The sequence below is a fragment of the Sorex fumeus genome, unplaced genomic scaffold (assembly GCF_029834395.1).
Source record: "Sorex fumeus unplaced genomic scaffold, SorFum_2.1 ptg000063l, whole genome shotgun sequence".
In the NCBI taxonomy this organism is placed as follows: Eukaryota; Metazoa; Chordata; class Mammalia; order Eulipotyphla; family Soricidae; genus Sorex; species Sorex fumeus.
In genome coordinates, this window is record NW_026606120.1 from 71317392 (window position 1) to 71339061 (window position 21670).

A 21670-nucleotide genomic window follows, 5' to 3' on the forward strand; every position below is an offset into this window, starting at 1 on the left:
GCGGCTTGGCACGTCTCTCAGAGACTTGGACCGCTCGGTCTCAAGTACCAGCAGTTCACAGCCCCGGGAAGGGGTGGGGAGCCCTGGGTCCATTTCCAGCCTTCCCCAGACCCAGGGGGTGATGACAGGAAGACGAGGACAAGCCTCAGGGTGGTGGCTTCTCAGACCCGTTGGAGGGGGCCTCTGCAGCCTCTTACGAGAGCCATTCAGATGACGCATCCCGAGGAGCGAGGCTCTGCCTGGGCGGCTGGGTGGGGTGAAGTGGGGCAAAGTGGGGTGGGCTATGGCGCAACTGCTGAGGACGTGGGGTCAGACTTCAGTGGGGAGAGGGGGTGGAAGCCACAATCCCAGATTGGCTTCCTGGGGCTTTGCTGTTCCCTCCATCCCCAGCCCTTGTTCCCAGAGGGATGCTATTTGGAAACAAAGTGGACGAAGCCTTCAGAAACTTCTGGAAGCAGGGCCCGAGCAATACTATAGTGGGTAGGGTGCTTGCCTTGCATGCAGGCAGCCTGGGTTTGAGTCTCCCATATGGTTCCCCAAGCCTGCCAGGAGTGAGCCCTGAGTGCAGAGCCAGGAGTAAGCCGTGAGCACAGTTTGGGGGTGGCCCCCCAAACCAAAACAGCACAAAGAAGAAACTGCACCTGGTGTCCTAGAAGCGTCTAGGGAACCCCGGGTGCTCCGGACATCAGGGGCTTTTCTGTGAACAGGAATGAATCTCTTCCCTTCCCACACGCAGCTTCCCCGCTGCGCCCCAAGACAGGACCCTGAACGCCCTACCCTCTCTATCCCCCAGTTCCCAAGAACCCCCTTCATTGCTCTGTGGGTGGCACACACATCAGCTGGTGGGGGAGCTAAGGAAGTGCCCCTACCCCACGCCCCTGCCCCTGGTGTCACAAGGAAAGAAGACCGAAGATAAGCTCGGACAGGGTGCCACTTCCCTTTCCTTCACCTTGACTTCAGCCCTCCCCCATCCTCCCTCTGGCTCACTGCGGTAGCCAGGACCCCAGGGTGGCTTTGGGCAGCTTCCCGGAAGTGGCCTCTTGGCCTCCTGCCCTCAGCTCCCCTCTTGCTTTCTCAGGTCAATCACTCCCCCAGCTTCTCCACTGACTCCTGGCTGGACAAGGAGGTGAAGGACAGTCTACTCTACGACACCTTGGTCCTCATCAACCTGGGCAGCTGTGACAAAAAGAAAGTGTTGGAGGTGGAGCGTCAGCGGGGGCGGTACCTACAGCAGTGCCGGTCTCGGGAGATCAGGTACACGCGAGGTCTCCCCGCAGCTCCCCATGGCCCCTGTACCAGCTTCAGGAAGATGGGACCATAGGACCTGCGTCATCACTGACAGTTGGCTAGTGACGTGGCCCAGTTGTCAATGATGAACACTCAGCTTCTCTCTGTCAGATGGAGCTGACATGCGGGTGAGCCCCCCACCCAGGAGTGATCCCCGAGCACAGAGCCAGGAGTAAGTAAGTCCTGAGCACAGGCAGGTGCAACTTTAACCTTTTTTTTTTTTTAAATCACATCCGGTTTACTCCTGTCTCTGCACTCAGGAATTACTCCTGGCAGTGCTCAGGGGACCATATGGGATGCTGGGACTCGAACCCAGCTTGGCCACGTTCAAGGCAAATGACCTACCCGCTGTGCTATCATTCCCACCCCTAGGTGCAGCTTTAAAACCAATGCATAAACAAATAAGATGGGAGGCTCTTACAGACATAACTTTACATATAATCTTTTTTTTATTTTTCAGTTTTTCGGGCCATGCCTGTATGCTTGGGGACTACTCCCAGCTTTGTGCTCAGATTTTGCTCCCAGTGGTTCCTGGGGCACCATATATGAGACAGGGCATTGAAGTTAGACCTTCAGGGTTGAAGCCTGTGCCCCAGCCGGTGAGCAAGCTCCAACCTCACGAGTTTATCAATAGCACACACGAACACTCTGGAATTACCAACAGAAAAAAGTACCACATTGGGGGCCACAGCGATAGTAACAGCAGGTAGGGAATTTGGCTTGCACACGGCCAATCACGTTCAAGCCTTGGCTTCCTGTACAGTCGCCTGAACACCACCAGGAATAATTCCTGAGTGAAAAGCCAGAAGTAACCCCTGAGCACTTTGAGATGTGGCCCAAAAAGAAAAAAAAAAGTACAACCTTTGCTTGTTTTGTTTTGTTTTGTGGCCAGACCCAGCACTCAGGGGATGCTCCTAGCTCAGTGCTTGGGAGTTACTCATGGAGCTGCTCGGGGACCATGCAGTGTTGGGGACAGAACCCAAACAGCAAACGCTCAGTTTCTTGGGCCTCATCCCTTTACTTTAGCAAAAAGGAAGGTTCGTCTTGTCCTCACCCCTCCCTCGCCCCCTCTCATGTCGGCTGAAGACAGCGTCTCCCCTCCCTGCAATTGTTTGGGGTTTTTTGGTGGAATGCCATGGTAGAACCAGGGCCTCGCAAAGCAACAACCGGGTCCAGCAGCTGCCTCCCTCCAGCAGGGGCCAGTTGTGTGGAGGAAGTGCAGTGCCCGCCACCATGGGGCAGAGCCAGCCCCTCCCTGTCACTGAGCCTCTGGAATGGGGGTGGCTGTGTGTCTGTCAGGAGGTGCAGCCCCCTCCCCAGACCCTTAAGGCCCACGTAGGGTGGGGTGCACGAGCCCTAGGGGCTCCTAATACTGGGGCCGACAAGACCAAGGCTGTCAGGAGAGTTGACCTGCCTGAGGTCACCTTGCTGCTGAGTCACCTGCCTGACCCCTGTGCCCAGGACAGCAGGGCCGCCCCTCTCCCGACAGGGCCCCAGTGGCCTTGGTGCCCTCCCGCTGGACTTCCCTGCCCCATAAGAGGGCTTTCTATGCCTCCTTCCTTGACTTCCACCTCCCTGGGGGGCTGTGAGGAAGAATGACGTCATTACACCTCAGAACCTCTCCACAGGTCACCCGAGACCTCCCCAACCCCCACCCCCAGTTAACCAAATCCAAGCTCTGTTCTCCAGAGAAGCTTAAATGGGGGCTGGTCTCCCCGCAGAGAATGGATTTTACTTGAGGACTCGGGGAGCCTTCAGAGACATTCATCACACACACACACACACACACACACACACACACACACACACACACACTCAGGACCTTATGAACTGGCCCAAGAGGGCTGTCAGGAAGCTGCCATGTTCGTTTGGCCCAACATTTCTCAACTGGGGGCCTTGTGTTTCCCTTGGAAGCCCCCCAGGATATTCCAGGGAGGCCATTAGTGAATATCTTATAAATGGGGAATCTACAGAACAAAACCAGGTGCCAACCACTAGGGCAGGGGGCCCAGGAAAGGGCCACAGTGGTAGTAAGGGTTGAGAAACACTGATTTATCCCATACTGAGAGACTCCTGCTGAGGACAGGGCCCTCCGGTAGCCCCAAATGCCATCCGGCCTGGCCCTGTCCCTCCCAAGAAAACCCAATGGCCCTTCCCGGCTCTCTTCCCGGCAGGATGGAGGAAGTGAAGAGTTTCCAGGCTGTGCAGCTCGAGAAGACGGAGAAGTACGAGAGGGAGCACTGTGGCGGCTTCCGCCTCATCTACCCCGGCCAGAATTCGGAAAACTACAAGAACTTTTTCCAGGACAATAACTCCCTCTTCCAGAACACGATTGCTTCCAGGGCTCGGGAGCTGTACGCCCGGTAGGAAGATTCCAGGGGTGAGGGGTGAGGGGCTGAGATGGACTGGGGTTGTGGGGGACGGGTTAGAGCAGACACACTCTGCGTGGGGACCTGGGCTTTGGTCTCACCAGATCCAGAAACAGTCTGATTCTCTGGTAGGGAATGTGTGACTGCTTTTAGAAACTTAGCTCAAGACAGACCCCCACCCCAACCCCTCTCAGAGCCACCTCCCAGATTCATGCAGGGGTGAAGTCGTGGGTGAGAGAAGAAGAAGCATGCACGGCGTGCTCGGCAGGGCCCAGGTCCCAGCCTCTGGATGACTCTTCTGTTGCCACTGACTTGCCAGCCAGAAAGGCCTGGTGTGGGAAGCCATCGAACCTGACCCCCCCTCCCCCAATGCCGTCCTCTGCCCACACACACCCTCTGCCTTGTACCTGCCCACTTGGAAGAGGGAGAGGAGGGAAGTGGAGGGGATCACCTTCCTGTGCAGCATCTTCTTGGCATGCTGGTCCCCAACTGGGAACGGTGAGGTTTAAAGAAATGGTGTCCTCTGCCTCCTGCCCCATGGCTTTGAATCCTGTGTGGACTAAGGTGCCCTCTGCCTCTTTGGAGAGTCTTGTTTGCAAAGAGGAGACTCCAGCAGTGTTCAGGGCTGACTCCTGGTTCTGCACTCAGGGGTCACACCTGGCATTTCTCCGGGGACCGGGATGGCAGAGATGGGATGGCAGGGATCAAATCCGGGTCCACTGTGTGGCCCTTGTCGCTGTCCTCTCTCTCTCTCTCTCTCTCTCTCTCTCTCTCTCTCTCTCTCTCTCTCTCTCTCTCTCCTGACCCTTGCTTCGCCCAGGCTCAGCCGGCTGGCATGCACAGTTGCCTCTAACCTCCCCCATCGTGCCCTGTTCCTCCCCACCAGGCAACTGATCCAGGAGCTGAAGCTCAAACAGCAGAAGCAGTCGTTCCGGAGGAAAGAGAAGAAGGTGGAGGCCCAGGGTGAATCTGCAGGCGAGCAGGTGCGAGGCAAGAGCTCCGGGAGCTGGCGGCGCAAACCGCAGCAGAAATACAAGACCATCTCGGGTGCTTCCAAACAAGTAAACGGAGACGGGAGGGGAGCCCGCCCGCCCGGCACCCTTCCCCGACTGGGGCCCCTCCGTGGGGGGGTGCCGAGGAGACCCCTGCTCAGAGCCCAGACCCACTGAAGGAGCTGGGCTGCTTGCCGGGTAGGCCCACGGGCGGGTCCCTCCGTCCAGGCAGAGGGACTGCTCTCGGGTCTGTCCTGGTCGCCTTCATCCAGAGTGGAAGCAGCCGGGAGGCGGGGCCCTCCCACACCCCCACTCTGAGAAGTGGGCTTCCACCTGTGCTCTCATGGCCCCCCAGCAGGCCACGGGCACCACTGAGAGAGGAGCCTCGGAGGAAGCAGGATCCTCTAACACTGTACGGGGCTGGCTTCTTCCTTCCGGACCGCTCTGCTCCAGGGCGGCTGTTCTGGATCTCAGTCTTTGGGTGCCTCCTCCTCTGCCTACCTCTCTCTCCTCACTCTGGAGCAATCTGGTTGACTACGTTCCTCTCCTTTGCCTCGAAAACAGACCTTCCGAAGGGCCAGGCTTAGATTCTTACATGGTTAGACCATAGTCTGTCTCAGAACCTGATAAAGCACAGCCACAGACAAGTTCTCCAGCTGCGTTTCTAGGTGCTCATAGACCCCCCTGAGACCATCCACGAGCCTTGTAGGGGATCCTGGGATCCTGGGCTCACAGCCCCTGATTAGAGGGGCTTTGCTCGCTGTCATTTGTCTTTCTCTCCTCCTCTCCTTTGCGCCCACCTTTGGGTGTGCCGACTCTGGGTGTGGCCCCAGGTTGGCTGCCCACAGACTGTGTTTGGTTCTCTCCAGCCGCTGACGCTCATGCCCTGCACACCCGATATGGCCTCGGGTGTCAAAGACAAAGACAGAAGTGACACCACTGGCAGTCTCAGCCCGGAGGCCCCCGCAGGGCAGGCTGGTCCTGCTCCCCATACACCCCCATCTTTGAGGCCTTGCAGCTATATTCCCAGCCAGACGAATTCAAGCCTTCTCAGCGTGGGCTCCAGCCCAGCCTCAGTGGGGACCACCCTCACCAGCGCGTCGGTAAGTGAAGAGGTCCCCAGTGTGGTCTGGGGCCTGGAGCACCAAGCTCAGTGGGCATGGATGGGAAGCCATGTGATCCCTGCTTAACCCAGATTGCTCCTTGGCCCTTTGGATAGGTCCCTTAGGCTTTACATAAACTTCTTTTCTTTCTTTATCTTCTTTTTAAAATTTTTCTTAATTTTTTTTTTTTGGTGGGGGACCACAACCCAGCAATGCTCAGTGGTTACTCCGGGCTCTGCATTCACGAATCACTCCTAGCAGTGCTCGGAGCACCTTAAGGGATGCTGGGAATCGAACTCAGTCAGCCACATGCAAGGCAAGTGCCCTACCCACTGCACTATCTCCCCAGCCCTTTTTTTAAAATGTTGAAAGTGAAGTTATGTAGTTCTATTGAGGGGAGGATACTAATTCTAAGGATAATATGGCATTCTTCAGAGAAAGAGAGAGAAGAAAGGCCAAAAGGTTTAGGAGGGGGCTGGAGTGTGCCCACCAGTGCTCCAACGCCACCTGAAATACCCTCTGGCCATTCCTCCCACCCACCCATCCACCCACAGTAACCACCTTGGCATCCCCTGAGTCTCAGAGAGAGTTGATAGTTTTTGTTTGTGGTTTTGCCTTTTTGGGTCATACCCGGCAGTGCTCAGGGATTTCTCCTGTCTCTGTACTCAGAAATAACTCCTGGTGGTGCTTGGGGGACCATATGGGATGCTGAGGATTGAACCCAGGTTGGCAGGATGCAAGGCAAACTCCCTCCTCACTGTACTACTGCATCGGCCTGAGTTTGTAGGTTTTTTGGTTTTTGTAGGTTTTATGACTTTTTTTTTTTTTTGCTTTTTTTGGGTCACACCCAGTGGTGCTCAGGGATTACTCCTGGTTCTGTCCACAGGAATTACTCTTGACTGTGCTTAGGGGACCATATGGGATGCCAGGAATCAATAACTGGGTTGGCCACATACAAGGCAAATGCCCTACATGCTACACTATTGCTCTGGCCTGAGTTTGCAGTTTTTTGACAGCTTATTTGATTGAGCTATTTATAGTTCACACATGGTCACATGACCCTTTATTTTATTTGGGGGGGGGGACACACCCAGCAGTGCTTAGGGCTTATTCCTGACTCTGTGCTCAGGGATCATTCCTGGCAGTTCAAGGGACCATATGGATGCTGGGAATCAAACCCAGGTCAGCCATATGCATGGCAACCTCCTTACCCGTGATACTATCTCTCCAGCACCTAAAGTCGCATTCTGAGTTTGTGGGTATACATGAATTTGAGGACGACCACTTTGAATCCAGCACGTCATCTAAACAGTGTTTCTTTGTAAAGAAAAAAAAGTAAAACCCTTTTATATCCTTCTTGTAGACTTATTTATTTTTATAAATTTATGCAAACATAAGACCGGAGATAAAAATCTTTGTCCTTACAGTCCTGATGCAACTACAAGACCAAACCAAAACAGTGCCCATAAAATTCCCGTGAATAATATTGATTTAGTGGACAGTGAATTTCTGTCCTGCAAGACCTGAGGTGCCCCGTGCATATGGTTCTGACAGGTACAACCCAGGTGTGTAGTTTGCATCTCTGGGTCTGTGTGATGATTCTACCATAACTACTGAAACATTCAGCATCGTGGCCTGAGTGCAATATTGAGAAATGCAATGCTTCTCCAGTTTTTAACCACACTCCACAGCAAGAAAATCCATTTTATTTCCCAGCCCACTATATTCCACACACCCCAGGGAAAAAAAGGTTTCTGAAACAATGTTAGCTATACCACATACAGTGACTCATTGAATATTTCTATTTTGTATTACTCTCTTCTATTCTTTTAAAAATACCAGTTACAACCCACTAAAACTAATTTTCTTTAAAGATTTAAAAAATAATAATTTTCTGATCTACTAACGGGCTTATAACAAGGGTTTTGCTGTACATGTTGAAGATATTGTCCTTGAGAGCTTCTTGACCTTGGATTTGGCAGAGATTTTTCCCACCACACCAAAAGCAAATGCAAACACTTGGTACCACATCAGATTTACACTACCTGTGGGAGAAGAAGTGTTTACAAACCAGAGAGCGGATAAGGAGTTAATGTCAAGAAGATATTAAACATTCTTACACTTCAACCACAAAAAGACAGCCCAATTACAAAATGTACAAAGGATTTGAATACATATTTCTCCCAAATAAAATAATCCCATCACTAAAAGCCCAATACCGCATGACTCCATTTATACGAAATATGGGAAATATGGAGAGTGACTATACTCTTAAGGGAAGAGATTGAAATGGTGATTGCCAAACTGCACGGGTGTGTGTGTATGTGTGTGTGTGTGTGTGTGTGAACACAAGAGTATTTTGATGGGCTTAACGTTTCAGTTTTGCAAGATGAAAAACTTTTAGAGATAGGCTGTACAACAATGTGTGTATGATTACCACTTCTGCACTGCCAGCTTGGAAATAGCCGGGGCCAGGGTTAGTACCAGAAGTAATGCGTTTGCCTTGCACAAGGCCAACCCCAGTTGGATCCGGTACTGCATGGGATCCCTGAATATGGTGCCATATGCGTACGGTGCCACAAGGAGTGATCCCTGCACACAGAGTCAGGAGTGAGCCCTGAGCACTGCTGGGTGTGCCCCCTTCAAAAAAATTTGGTATAGATGGTAAGCTTTATCATTATCTTTCGTTGATTTCCTTTTATTTTGTGTGTGTGTGTGTGTGTGTGTGTGTGTGTGTGTGTGTGGTGGGGCATACCTGGCGGCGCTCAGACCTTACCCCTGGGTCTGCACTCAAAGTGGGCTTGGGGTGCTGGGGAATCGAACCTGGGTTGGTCATGTGCAAGGCAAGCCCTTACCCACTGTACTCTGGCTCCATGTAGTGCTTTTCTTTAAAAACTAGCAAATAAAAACTTTATCTGTGCGACAGAGACTGCTTTGGGAGTCTGACTGCCTTTGTTTGGGCCCTGGATTTTCCTTTTATTATATCTAACAAGGTGTGGCCCAACCTCTTCTCCCCCCAAATGAATTAATTTGTTAATTTAGATTTGAAAAAGAAAGTGGACTGGGATGATAATTGGAACTGGGGTAAATTGCAACAAACTTTAAGGAGAACTAGAGTCATTAATAACAGCGCATGCATCAGCCCAGCTTTCCCTGGGAAGGATGACTCCTTCCTCTGACCTTTAGCTGCTTTCGGGCCCTGATGCTGGTTCTGTTACCAGCTAGGAGTTCATGGAGATGTGGCCCTGAGAAACTGGGAAAAAAAGAGGAGGAGGAGAAGAAGGAAGCATACTTGTGTCAATGATTATGTTGTTGAAATAAAATTATTGAAATAAAATACTTCTATTGTTAATATAATAATTATCCCTACTTCAAGTTAATAATGTACAGCTTTAATTATAATGAAAACCATCATTACAGAGTGCTGGAGAGAGATAGTAAAGAGGGCGGGGTACTTGCCTTGCATGCGGCTGATACAGGTTTGATTCCCAGCACCCCATATGGTTCCTTGAGACCACCAGAACTAATCCCTGAACACAATGCTGGGAGTAATCCCTGAGCACAACAGGGTGTGACCCAAATCTCACTCCCAAAGTGAAAATTGTTATAAAAATTATATTTGAGGGACCAGAGTGATAGTACATGGGGTAGGGCACTTTCCTTGCATGTGGTACCCCATATGGTCCCCAGAGCCTGCCAGGAGTGACTCCTGAGTGCAGAGCCAGGAGTAAGCCCTGAGCACGGCCGGATGTGGTCCCTAAACAAACAGATCAAATGAACCTAAACTACAGGATTTCTCCCTGGAGCTCTGTCTGCTCCCCAGATCTCACTTGAGTGATTGAGGTTGCCTAAATTCAGGGGATGGAATATCAGAAGAAAAAAAATTATCAGCTCACTGCTGATGTGCTAGTACTTTGATTTCTCATCTTCTTCCTAAAACGACCTGTTATTGTTGAACTTGGAGAGTTCTCAAGCAGTTATTTCATGCATGCATTCAGTACTTAATATGGTACAGGCTTATAAAGTATGGAGGTAGGCAGGCTGGGAAATGGTGGGATGGATTATGTTTTTGTGTTTTAGTCACACCTGGTGGTACTCAAGGGCTTCTCCCTGCTCTGAGCTTGGGAATTGCTCCCAGTGGTGCTCAGGGAAGCATGTGGTATCTAGGAATCAAGCCCTGGGCCCCTTTTGGGCTTTTTCCCTGGCCTGGATGAATAATACTTTCTTGATCTCACCAAGAATCAGAACAAAACTACTATCCTTCCTCATCATTTACATTTTAAAAATCATTCTTCTGATGTCCCCTGTAGCTAAATAATACCCTTCCTTTACTGGCTGATAAAATAATTTGTTTTCTGGGTCAGAGAAATGTTACAGGGGTTATAGCACTTGTCTTGCCCATGGCCAACCCCAATTTGATCTACAGGACCCCAGAATACTGGGACCCACTGGAGTGATCCCTGAGGACAGAGTCAGAAGTAAATCCTGAACACCACCAGGTGTGGCCCAATAATACACACAAAAATGCTTATTTGGTTTATTTTTTATCTTGATATCTCATTGTGGGTATATGCATTTTATTAAAAAGTCAGCTTGAGAGTACAGGAGGTAAGGCCCCTGACTCGTATGCAGCTAACCCTGGTTAAAATCCCTTGTACCACATTTGATCCCCTGAGCACTCCCAGGGGTTGGTCCTGAACACAGAGACAGGAATGTTCCTTGAGCACTTCTGGGTGTGAAAAAGAGAGGGGCAGCTTAAGATTTTGTTATTTTTTTCCATGATTTATTTTAAATGTCATTGATTCCCACTTTTTAAAAAAAAATCATTACTTCTTTCCTTTCTCCTAGCTTTTTACCCCCCGTTACACCCAGCAATGTTCAGGGGTTATTCTTGACTCTGCACTCAGGTATTACTCCTCATGGTGCTCAGGGAACCATATGGGAGGTTGGAGATAGAACTGGGGTCAGGGACATGCAAGGCAAGCACCCTACCTGCTGTACAAGCACTCCAGCCCCCTTTCTTCTAGTTTTAAGTTGAGTTACATCACCTTTACCTAGTTTCTTAGAGTAGAACTATTAAGACTTCCTTTTTGACTTTTTTTTGGGTGGGGGCTCACACCTGTCAGTACTCAGAGGACTGTATGGGATGCTGGGGATCAACCTGGGTTGGTCATGTGCAAGGCAATCACCCTACACTCTGTATGATGGCTTCAGCCTCCTAAGACTTTCTTTCTAAGCGTTAAGTGCTATAAATTTCCCTGCAAATACTATTTTATTTGAATGTCATAAAACTTGATTTGCTCGAGCAGGCCCAGTAACGTCTCCATTGGAGACTTTGTTGTTACTGTGTTTGGCATACCGAATACTCTCAGTAGCTTGCCGGGCTCTCTGAGAGGGGCGGAGGAATCGAACTCGGGTCGGTCATGTTGGCCGCTTGTAAGGCGAACGCCCTACTGCTGTGCTATCGCTATGTTGCATTTTTATTATCCCTTTGATTTTGATACATTTTATGATTTTCCTTGCTATTTTTTTTATCCATGGGTTATCTAAAAGTGTTTAAGTCTTTTTATTTGTTTGGTTTTTGTTTTTGGGTCACATCTGTGATGCTTAGAGCTAATTCCAGGCTTAGATTCTGTTTTGTTTGATGTTAATATAGCCATTCTTCTGGGCAGGTTAAGCATTGGCAAAGTATATCTTTAAAAGAAACTTACAGGCTTGCTCTCTGAAGCCCATGTTCTTCCTTGAACACTGTCTTTGCTGGTTCTTTCCACTCTGCAGAAACCCACATTCTCTCTTGAACACTCCCTCTCTCTCCGCCTCATGTCCTTTCAGGTAAATTTCATTCAATAGAAACATTTTGCTTCACAAAATAAATAGAAAGAAAGAAATTTACATTCAATTAATTTTCCCCATTATATATCAAGAATACTTCTTTTGGGGCCACACCCTGAGGTGCTAAAGGGCTATTCCTGGCTCTGTCCTCAGGACTGACTCCTGGTGGTGCTCAAGGGACCATATGCTATGTGGAGAGTCTAATGGCTGCATGCAACCATATTACCTTATGATTTCTCTCAGGTACTCAAGGACATATTTTAAAGGCCATCATCAATAAGGCAATCAATTTTTTGGTGGGGAAGGGGGAGGCCTTTTGAGTCACACCCATCAATGCTCAGGGGTCATTACTTAGACTCTGCACTAAGGAATTACTCCTGGAGGTGCTCGGGGGACCATATGGGATGCTGGGGATCAACCCCGGCCAGCCGCATGCAAGGCAAACACCCTATACACTGTATTATAACTGCTGTGATACTCTCTGCTTTCTTTCTTCTCTTCCAAACAATGTGCAGGGGACTCAGGAACACTCTAGCAATAATTAAAAGCTTCTTGGGGCACTTCTAGCATAGTGCTGGGTGGGGGCCATGTGGTACTAGGGATCAAGCTTGAGACCTCTGCTCAGCGGCCAGTGCTCCAGCTCCCAGTCATCTCCCAGCCCCAACCTCTGCCTTTTAATTGAAGTGTTGATTCTGCTTTCATTGAAATATTAATGTAAGTGAATGTAGGATTAGAATTTTGTTGTTTTCATTTTTTTTCTTTTTTTTCTTTGTTCTTCTCTACCTTCTCTTGGGTTAATTGAAAATTGGAACTGATTTCCTCCCTCTCTAATTTTTCAGTTCTAACCTTTTGAAATTTTTTTTAGTGACTGTTCTAGGGATTGCAGTATATGGCTTTAGTATGTCAGAATCTACTTAGAGATAATGTATTACTGTATATAATATGTGTGTATGTATGATTGAACGCAAAGCCTCATATGTGTGAAGTATGTGCTCTACCACTGGCCCATTGTACTCAATTTTAAATATGGAAAATATATTCCCTCTTCTGAACTAACATATATAATGTTATAAATTTTGTTTTAAATAGTCATAGTTTGTATAGAATATATCAAATTTTTATGTTAATTTATGATAATACACGCACATAAATAATTATCTTCTAATGTTATTTCTCTTAAGCCTGAAAAACAACCCTTGGTATTTATTATAGCGTACATATATCTTCTGATAATGAATTTTCTGTTTTCATTTTCTGAAAATGTCTTTGGCCTTGATTTTGAAAGGTATTTTTATTGGACTTAGAATCTAAAAAATGTTCTTCTATTGTCTTCTTTTTGAGTGAATAATCAGTCACATTAATTATATCTCCCTCTGTCTGTCAGGTTTCACTTTTCTCTGGTGTATCCATCGAAATTTCTGCAGACTCACTCTTGAACACAGTGCCGGGTGTGGTCCAAATTCTCCTCCAAAATATTTTTCCTGCCTTATTTTTCTCCTTTCTATTTCCCATTAGATCTCTATGGCTATTCTAGGTACCTCCTATAGGTAGACTCATACCATATTTGTCCTTTGTGTCTGACATATTTTACTTAGTATGATGTTTTTAAAGTTCATTTATGTTGTAGCACTATTATATTTTCCTTCCTTTTTAAGTCTGGATAATATTGCATTGTATGTATCTGCCACATTTTGTGTAATTGTTCTATTGTGGACATCTGGGTTGTGTCCACCTTTTGCCTACTGAGAACATTGGTGTACATAAAGTTTAAGGACCTCCCTAATAACTTATTTAGTACATATACCTAAGAATAAAATTGCGGGGCAGGTGAGATAATACAGCAGGTAAGGCACTTGCCTTGCTCAGGCCAACCTGGGTTCAACCCCCAGCATCCAATATGGTCCCCCAAGCACCACCAGGAGTGATTCCCGAGTTCAAAGTCAGGAGAAACCCCTGACTTTGGGACCACACCTGACAGTGCTCAGGATTTACCCCTGAGCATTGCCAGTGTGACCCAGAAGCCAAAAAGCAAACCAAAAACAAAAATTGCTGGGTCATAGGGCATTTGCAATATTATTTTCCCAGCATCATTTCTAGACCAGAATGACTCTTCCAGTCTTCATTCGCATCAGCGATGCACGAGAATCCCTGTACCAATACTGAATCCAGCTCTTTCATTTTGCTAGTCTAGTCACTGTGAAATAATACCTGTTTCTCTGATGACCTATCTCTGGTGTCTCAAACCTCAGGTTTGGAGCCAGAGAGATAGTACAATGGGTAGAATGCTAACTTTGTATGCAGCCAACCCTGGTTCAATCCCTGGCACCACAGATAGTCCCCACCTCCATGCCCTGCCAAGAATGGTCCCTGGGTGCAGAGGTGGGAGTAAGCCCAGAGGACTGCCAGATGTGGCCCCCAAACCAAACCAAAACCAAATCCCCAAACCTCAATTTTTGGTCTGTTTTGGGACCAAACCTGACAGTGCTCAGGACTTACCCCTGGCTCTTAATTTAGAGATAACTCCTGGAGGGCTTTGGGGACATAACAGGTGCGAGGGATTAAACCCATTGGTTGACTATGTGCAAGGTAAGCACACTTCCTGCTGTACCACTGCTCTGGCCCCATCAAAATCTCACGTTTAAAAACCTCCAGAGATAACCTTTCTTTAGCAGTACTGCAAACCACAGTGCCTATAAGGGAAAGAAGAAAAAGGAAAAAGTGCCTGTCATAGAGGCAAGCTGAGGGGCGAGAGGGAAACTAGGGACACTGGTGGAGGAACTGGTGCTTGAACGTTATACGCCTGAAACTATCATTGAATAACTTTGTGGCTTTGTAATTCAAGGTGATTCAATAAATAATAAATAAATAAAGCCATCCTCATGGACAACTAAAAATAAACAAGTCAACAAATAACTTGTGTATTAGAGGATGTTCAATGGACCATGACCTCCTCCTGCCTTAGAATTGAACCAGCTTTTGGTTAGGTAGGAAACTACGCTGGTAGGGAATAGGGATCCCTGACACATGGTGGCAGTGTCTCAGGGGTCGTCACATCCTTGGTTGTGGATCAGGGAGTTTTGATGACAGGGTTCCTGGGATCACATTTGGCATGTGGGGTGGTGCTGGGGATCATACTCAAAACTTCATCCCTGTAAGCCAGCTGGTCTTCCACAGAGCGCTATCCCTGGCTTCCCCAAACTCAGATTTTGGTTTGTTTTCTTAGGTTGTGGGGACCAGAGCAGGTGGTGCTCAATCAGTTATGGTGCAGGGAGCTACTAGGGCCACACCTGGAAGTGCTGGAGGCGGGGAGGGGGCGGGGAGAAAATGTGCAGTGCCAGAGATTGAAATTCAGAGCCTTGGAGCCAAAGAAGTAGTACAGAGAGGTTAAGGTGCTTAACTTTGCATCACCTGGAGTCTCCTGAACTCCAGTTTGAGTCTCCCACACCATATATCATCCCCTGAGCACTGCTAATGATCACTCATGAACACAGAGCCAGGAGTAGACCCTGAGCACTTCTGGGTGTGTTGCAAATATTCCAAAAATAGAGAAAAGAAATTCAGGGCCTTGCACACGTACAGCTTGGACTCTGCTCCCATCCCATTAATCTGTTTTCATCAAGAATGGCGTGGGAGAGAGGGGCATGCAGAGAGATGGTATAGTGGGTAGGGCACTTGCCTTGCATGTGGTCAATGTGGGTTAGATCCCCGACACCCCATCTGGTCTCCTGAGCCCCATCAGGAAGGATGCCTGAGTGCAGAGCCAGGAGTAAGCCCTGAACACAGGCAGCCATGGCCCTAATTTTTTTAAAGGCATAGGAAGCAGAGCTTTGTTTTCCACACTCATTTGGACAATTTTCTCTTCCAGTCCTTAACTTCAGTAGAAGCTTTCCCAGAACTTGCCAGGCAGGGCTCGGGCTCCTCTGACTCTCTGAGGAGTCTGACCATCACCAGCAGCTCTGAATGCAGCAGCCCGGAGACATGCAGATCTGCCTCCTTCAAATGCAAGGGGCAGCACCTCAGCCAGCCGAAAATACTTCCCGTTGCTCCACGTTTCCAACCCCGGAGCCGCTTGGGTTGTTGGAAGCAGGGCTGGATCTCTGTGTCGAAGGACAAGCAGCCGCAATGTCTGACATCCAGTCTGTCCCCCAAGATTCCAGTGAGGGAGAATTGGTTCTCTGGGATCCCAGCTCACAACCCAAATCCAGTGCTGGGCAACCAGTCACGTGAGTGCCAGTGTGGAAGGGGATGAGTACCCAGGACTTCAGGGATGGAGGGACTGGCAAGACCCACCCCAGCCACAGGGGAGAGGGACTCCAGAAACCCCTGTCTGATGGTTGGAGACATAGTCCATCTCCTTAGCAAATCTCTGGTCTCACTAGGAGGACAAAAAAGTGAAAAAATAGGGCATTGAGGCCTGGCAGTAGCAGAGGCATATGCCTGGGTGGAAGCATGGGGACATGCCTTCTCAAAGCCCCAACGAACACCACACTCCCCCACCCTGCATGGTTAGGTGTTGCCCTGGAGGGGGGAGCCCAAAAATTGACAGGTTGGCCCTGGTGGTTCCGTGGCACCCGAGGGCCTGAGCAGCTCTACAGAACTGGCCCGAACATTGAACTGTCTGGCCCAGCTGGCCAAGTATTCCTGGGAGTGGCCCCAAAGGCCCCCTTGGAAGCCATCCCAACCCCTCAAGAAACAGAAGCCTGGCCTAAGTGTACTGTTGCCCCCATTTCCCCAGCTCTCCTTCAGATGAGCCCCACCCACCCATCAGTCCAAACCAGGTGGGAAAGCAGGGCAGGGAAGTGGAGGGGCACAAGAGCAGATACTGACTTGCAGCTTCCGCTGGTTGGGGGGAGGTGGCCTTCCCCTGAGATTTGTGCCCAGGGCAACTGCGCATACTCACACTGCCCCTTCTGCCTTTCCAGAAATGCCCCTCATGCCCCACGAGCACCACCCCTGCAGCAGAAGCTCTGGCGAGAAGAGACAGGGGCTCACGTACCCCTTGCAAGACTCTCCCAGCCCCGAGGTGTCCATGAAGGAACTGCTGGTGGTGGCCAGGCAAGCCCGCCTGGCCCCGAGGCCGAGCAAGAACTCCGTGGGCACCCTGAGGACCCTGTACCTGGATGGCCAGAAGACATGTGGCCATTGCCTGGTCTCCAGCCAGAAAGGACACAAGAGGAACTAGGTAGGCATGGTGACCCTCTGTTCCCCAGATGCGCCCAGCATGGAGGCAGTCCCCAGTTTCACACACGCAGCATGACACATGCGTGTGTCTAAGTCGTTGGCATCCGGGGTTGGGAGGTGGATGGAGGAATCGACATGGGCGCACAGGTAAGTAAACAAGAGAGAGGACCTTGGGACGTGGTGCAGCTTTCTTCCATTTCCATTTCTGCTCTGATGCCCATCTTGGCTGTTGGCCTGGGTTACCACTGAATGTCAGACTGGAGACACTCAGAAATGCCCCTCCCAGGGGCTGGAGTGATAGTACGGCAGGGAGGGCATTTGCCTTGCATGCGGCTGACCTGGGTTCGATTCCCAGCATCCCATATGGTCCCCTGAGCACCGCCAGGAGTAATTCTTGAGTGCATGAGCCAGGAGTAACCCCTGTGCATCGCCAGGTGTGACCCAAAAAGCAAAAAAAAAAAAAGTGGGAGCAGTGCACAACTCAGGGCCAACAGCCTCTCTTTTCAGCTGTACTGGCCTAACTAAGTCCTGGTCACTTGCCGCCCAAGCAGTGCAGTGAGGAGGTGGAATGTGGTGGGAACAGAGTGGTGGGACCTGGGCCAAGTGGAAGCAAAGACTTCTGAGTGGCTTTGATCCACTGTGTGGAATGCACAGGTCAAGGCTAGAAGCCACAATGCTTGAGAAGGAGTGTGAGTGGACCCCCCCCCCCCGCCCCCGCAAGACTCCATCCACACACACACCAAAATGCCTTGGGGTCACAGAGGGTTGGGATTGCCTGGATGACTTTGGAAGAAGGTCATCCATTCCATCTCATTTCATTCCATTCTTTATTTTGATTTTGAGTCCGCACCCCACAGTGTTCAGGGCTTACTCCCGACTCTGTGCTCAGGGCTTCCTATCTCCCTAGCCCACCCAACACTGAAATTTTAAGTAAGCGTATAGCTACTTATTAATTGCTATTTATGTTCATACTCTTTAAAATGAAAAAGGAGCCAGCGCAATAGTACAGCAGGTAGGGTACTTGCCTTACAAATGGCATACCTGGATTCAATCCTCAGCACCTGTATAAGAAATAAGGAAGGAAGGAAGGAGCAGAGGTTTGAGTCATATACTAGTGAGTGACTTTCTTACTGAGAATGCTAATAGCACCATCACATATCAAGTTTCCACCCCACAGCCCACAGACTCCCCAGCTTGATGCTGGAGGTTGGCAAGATAGACATTCTTTATCCCCAGTCTGCACAAAAAGGTCTGAGGACATTCAACGGCTTGTCCAACCTCAAACAAGTGATGGACTTGGGGACAAATAGCCTGTGTTTCTCCCTTTAACCAAGGTTTAGAGAGGATGAGTCTTGCCCAAGAGCAGAGAGTGAGGGCCTCCTAAACATGTGTCCCCTACCACATTTCATCTCTGAGCTTATTGCTCATACAACACCCATAACAATTGCTTAGGCTGCAAATGAGGCAGGAAGTTGCACTATGGCATCATCAAGTTTCTGATGACTCTGGATGTTAATGACCCGAGTACCTCCTGACCTCTAGATAATGATAATGAGTTAATGGTGGTGAAGGGTTCATTGACTTTACTCTCCTAGAGGTCACTTCAGAGGAAAAGTCTAAGGAAAAGTCTCCCTCTCTTTTTTTTCCAGAATCAGACTGGATTGCTGCCGATCCTTTCCTTTCCATCCCATATTTCCTAGGAAATGATTGTCTCTTCCTGCAGTGTCTACAGTATTCATGGAATCAACAGAATATTTTGTCTTCTCATCTAGACTGGTCTTATAACTACCTCCCATTAGCACCACCGAGGCCAACAGTCCTGCCTTTTGTGCCCTCCCTGTTAGCATTCAGCGCTGTAGGACCAAGGTTGCTGGGAGATATTAGTACTGCCCTGCCCTGGGACATACCCAACTGTCCCACCAGTGGCATTTTTATGGGTCTCTCATGTGGCACCACCATCCAAAGAATTCCCCACAGGTAAGCAACATGAGGGTCAGAATGTTTCTGAGATGGACTCACAATGTCCAGGATTGCAAGGCCTTCCGTCCACCAACAGGCCTGTGTCAATGGGTCCAGTGGCAAAGATAAAAGAGTGGAGTGCTCTGAACTTGAGCAAGAAAATCAGGGCACCTGACCCCTCACAGGTCGAGACCAGACTTCCTCCCATCCCAGCAACCTCGGTGCCCAAACAATTTTCAGCTACCTCCCTTACCATCCTAACTCTGTCTTGCTGGTGAAGTCAGAGGCGAGGTAAGAATACCCAGCTGGCAGGGTATTCTTCAATCAACCCCAAGAAATAATACACCTTACCTTCAAATGTACACAAATAAGTATGAAATAAATTACCATGTTCAAAGCTGATGAGTCAGATCCAATGTGAGAACGAGAGCGGGGAAGTGGGAGCAAACACCCTTCCTGAAAAGATCCCAGAAAAAGTCCCAATTGCCTTTGAAAACAAATTCTTTTTTTTTTCTTTTTCACAAATTAAACTCCTCGCTGTTAGTCTGTGGCCAAAGGTAGCCCTGGAGCAGTCTCAAGCCTGTCTAGACTTTAGGCTACCATCTCACTTGGTCTGCCAGTTCATTTACCACCCTCCAGGACAAGTGCCGAGATTTCTTCTTCCCTTGCTTATCCCTCATAACAGCCCTGGTATGAATTTTGGGAGCAGAAGATGGCGCTGGGAGAAGGGTAGGGCCTGAAGACAAGCAAGCAATCTGCTTCACAAAGTTGACTCAGTTTTGCCATATGACATCCCCAATGGGATGGATTTCTGGCCTCAAAGGTATCAGGGGATTTCAGGATATGTGAAAGCTAGAATACCCATCAGGCAAAAGACTTTCATTTGCTAAGCTATCCAGTAGGAAAGTTAGATTCAAGCCATTTTCATCCAGCTGTAAATCATACATACACAGCACCTCAGGCCTGGTTTTCAAGGTCTGATAATCTGATATAGGGCTTTTTAATTTATTTTTTTGTTTATCTTTTACAAGTAAGATAAGAATTACCTGGTTGGGAGAAGGAGTCTCTATTACCACAGTCCAGAGTAGTAAATGATTAAGCATCACCTCAACCTTCCCTTCCCCTACCCCCAACCCTTTCTAGATGCCATTCAGAAGGGTCAAGATTGGGGCTGGGGATGGAGCCCAATGATCGAGCATAGGCTTTGATACCCGAGGCCCTGGATCCACTCTGATGCCCAGTTCCCCTCTCCAACACCCAAAATATTGACTTAAAGTTGACCCAGGTCAAGGCAAATTTTCCCATTATGTTTCACATGTTTGGCACAAGCACAAGACGGGACTCTTGGGGCAATAAGGTAAGAATAGAGAGTAGACAGAGTAAGCACTTGAGTTGCATTCAGCCAACCCTGCTTCAATCCCTGGCACAGCACGGGGTCCTCAGAGCCTGCCAGGACTGATCCCTGAGCACGACTGGGGCAGAGTACATCACAACAGAAAAAATATAAATAACAAATGAAAACAAACTGTACAATATATAAACTGAAATGGGCCTCCTGTAAGCCTATACCTTTCCCCTTTTTCTCCTTAGTCACCAGCTCCCAGCCGGTCAAGATTCCTGATGAAAGTTTCTTAATAAAGTGAAGCCAGTTATTTGTCTTTCTAAGGGACAATTTGGGAGCATTACCTTGAATCCTAGAGATAGTATCCTTTCCATGAGCATAAAATCTGTCCCACACAGGGTCCCATAGTTAGAAGGCCACTGGCCTGAGTTTTTAGGTACAGTTGTCTATCTTGAAAACCAAAATCACTGTGGAACCAAGAGCTCTGCATTTTCACTTTACACTGGGCCAGGGACTAGTTCAGGGTTAGCCTGTGAAAAGGCAAAATGGTGGCTTCCTAGCCTTGCCCCATTCCTATTTCTCCTGAAGAAGGCTTGGAGTAGGGGAGTGAAAAAGGCTTTTCAGCAGCCCTGTCCCCTTTGCAGTGAGGAGAGAGGGGTCCACAGCTAGCCAGGCTAAGTTCAGCTCTCTGGGAGAGAGGTGTCAGTGGATAAGAAGGAAATTCCTTTACATGCAACTAGGACAATCAAGTCCACTTCATAGGAGAAGATATAAGATGATGTAGCAAACAAAGGAAAATTTGGATTTTTTTAGTGAAAATGAGGGGGATGGAGCAATAGTACAGTGTGTAGGGTGTTTGCCTTACATGTGGTCAACCTGGGTTCAATACCTGGCATCCCATATGGTCCCCTGAGCACCACCAGGAGTCTGAGTGCAGAGACAGGAGTCACCCTTGAGCATTGCCGGGAGTGACCCAAACGCAAAAAAAAAAAAACCAAACAAAGCAAAAACCCCTGAAAATAGGGTGTGAGTGCAATAGTACAGCAGAAAGGGGATTTGCTTTGCATATCACCTACCTGGGTTTGATTCAAGGCACTCCATATGGTCCCTGAGCCCTCAAGCCCTCAGTGAGTCCCTGATTCCTGAGCGTAGAGATAAGAGTAAAATCTGAGCACCACTGGGTGTGGCCCCCAACCAAAAAGGTAGAAATAAAGTCTGAGACAATGGACAGACTTAATTTATTTATCTATTGTTTCCTGGGAGTGGGGTCAGCTTGTGAGTCTGGGTACATATCTCCACTCAATGGCATCTCTTTTTTGCTTTTCTTGGGGGTCACATTCGGCGATACACAGGGCTTACTTCTGGTTTGGCACTCAGGAATTACTCCTGGCGGTGCTCTGGGAACCATATGGGATGCTGGGAATCGAATCCGGGTCGGCCGTGTGCAAGGCAAATGCCTTACCTGCTGTGCTATTGCTCCAGCCCAGCACCATCTTTCTATGCCCTGCTTTTAAGCAGTTCCTTGGCATATTCAGTAAAGGCTTGAATCATCTCGAACTGGGTATATTGTCCTAAATGTCTAGCCCCAAGATTATCTGGACAGAT

The 21670-nt window shown here is 48.8% G+C and overlaps 1 protein-coding gene across 1 annotated transcript in view; it reads left to right on the top strand.

Annotated features, from left to right (window-relative positions):
- The window catches only part of TTLL6 (tubulin tyrosine ligase like 6), a 30318-nt gene extending 11267 nt beyond the window's left edge, over positions 1 to 19051 (top strand). The window contains exons 7-13 of the mRNA XM_056127618.1: positions 1079 to 1254; positions 3462 to 3650; positions 4543 to 4717; positions 5497 to 5751; positions 15449 to 15806; positions 16506 to 16765; positions 18414 to 19051. Coding sequence (XP_055983593.1) covers positions 1079 to 1254; positions 3462 to 3650; positions 4543 to 4717; positions 5497 to 5751; positions 15449 to 15806; positions 16506 to 16765 — 1413 coding nt within the window. The 3' untranslated portion in view covers positions 18414 to 19051. The remainder of the gene's footprint in view (positions 1 to 1078; positions 1255 to 3461; positions 3651 to 4542; positions 4718 to 5496; positions 5752 to 15448; positions 15807 to 16505; positions 16766 to 18413) is intronic.
- The last annotated feature ends 2619 nt before the right edge of the window (positions 19052 to 21670 follow it).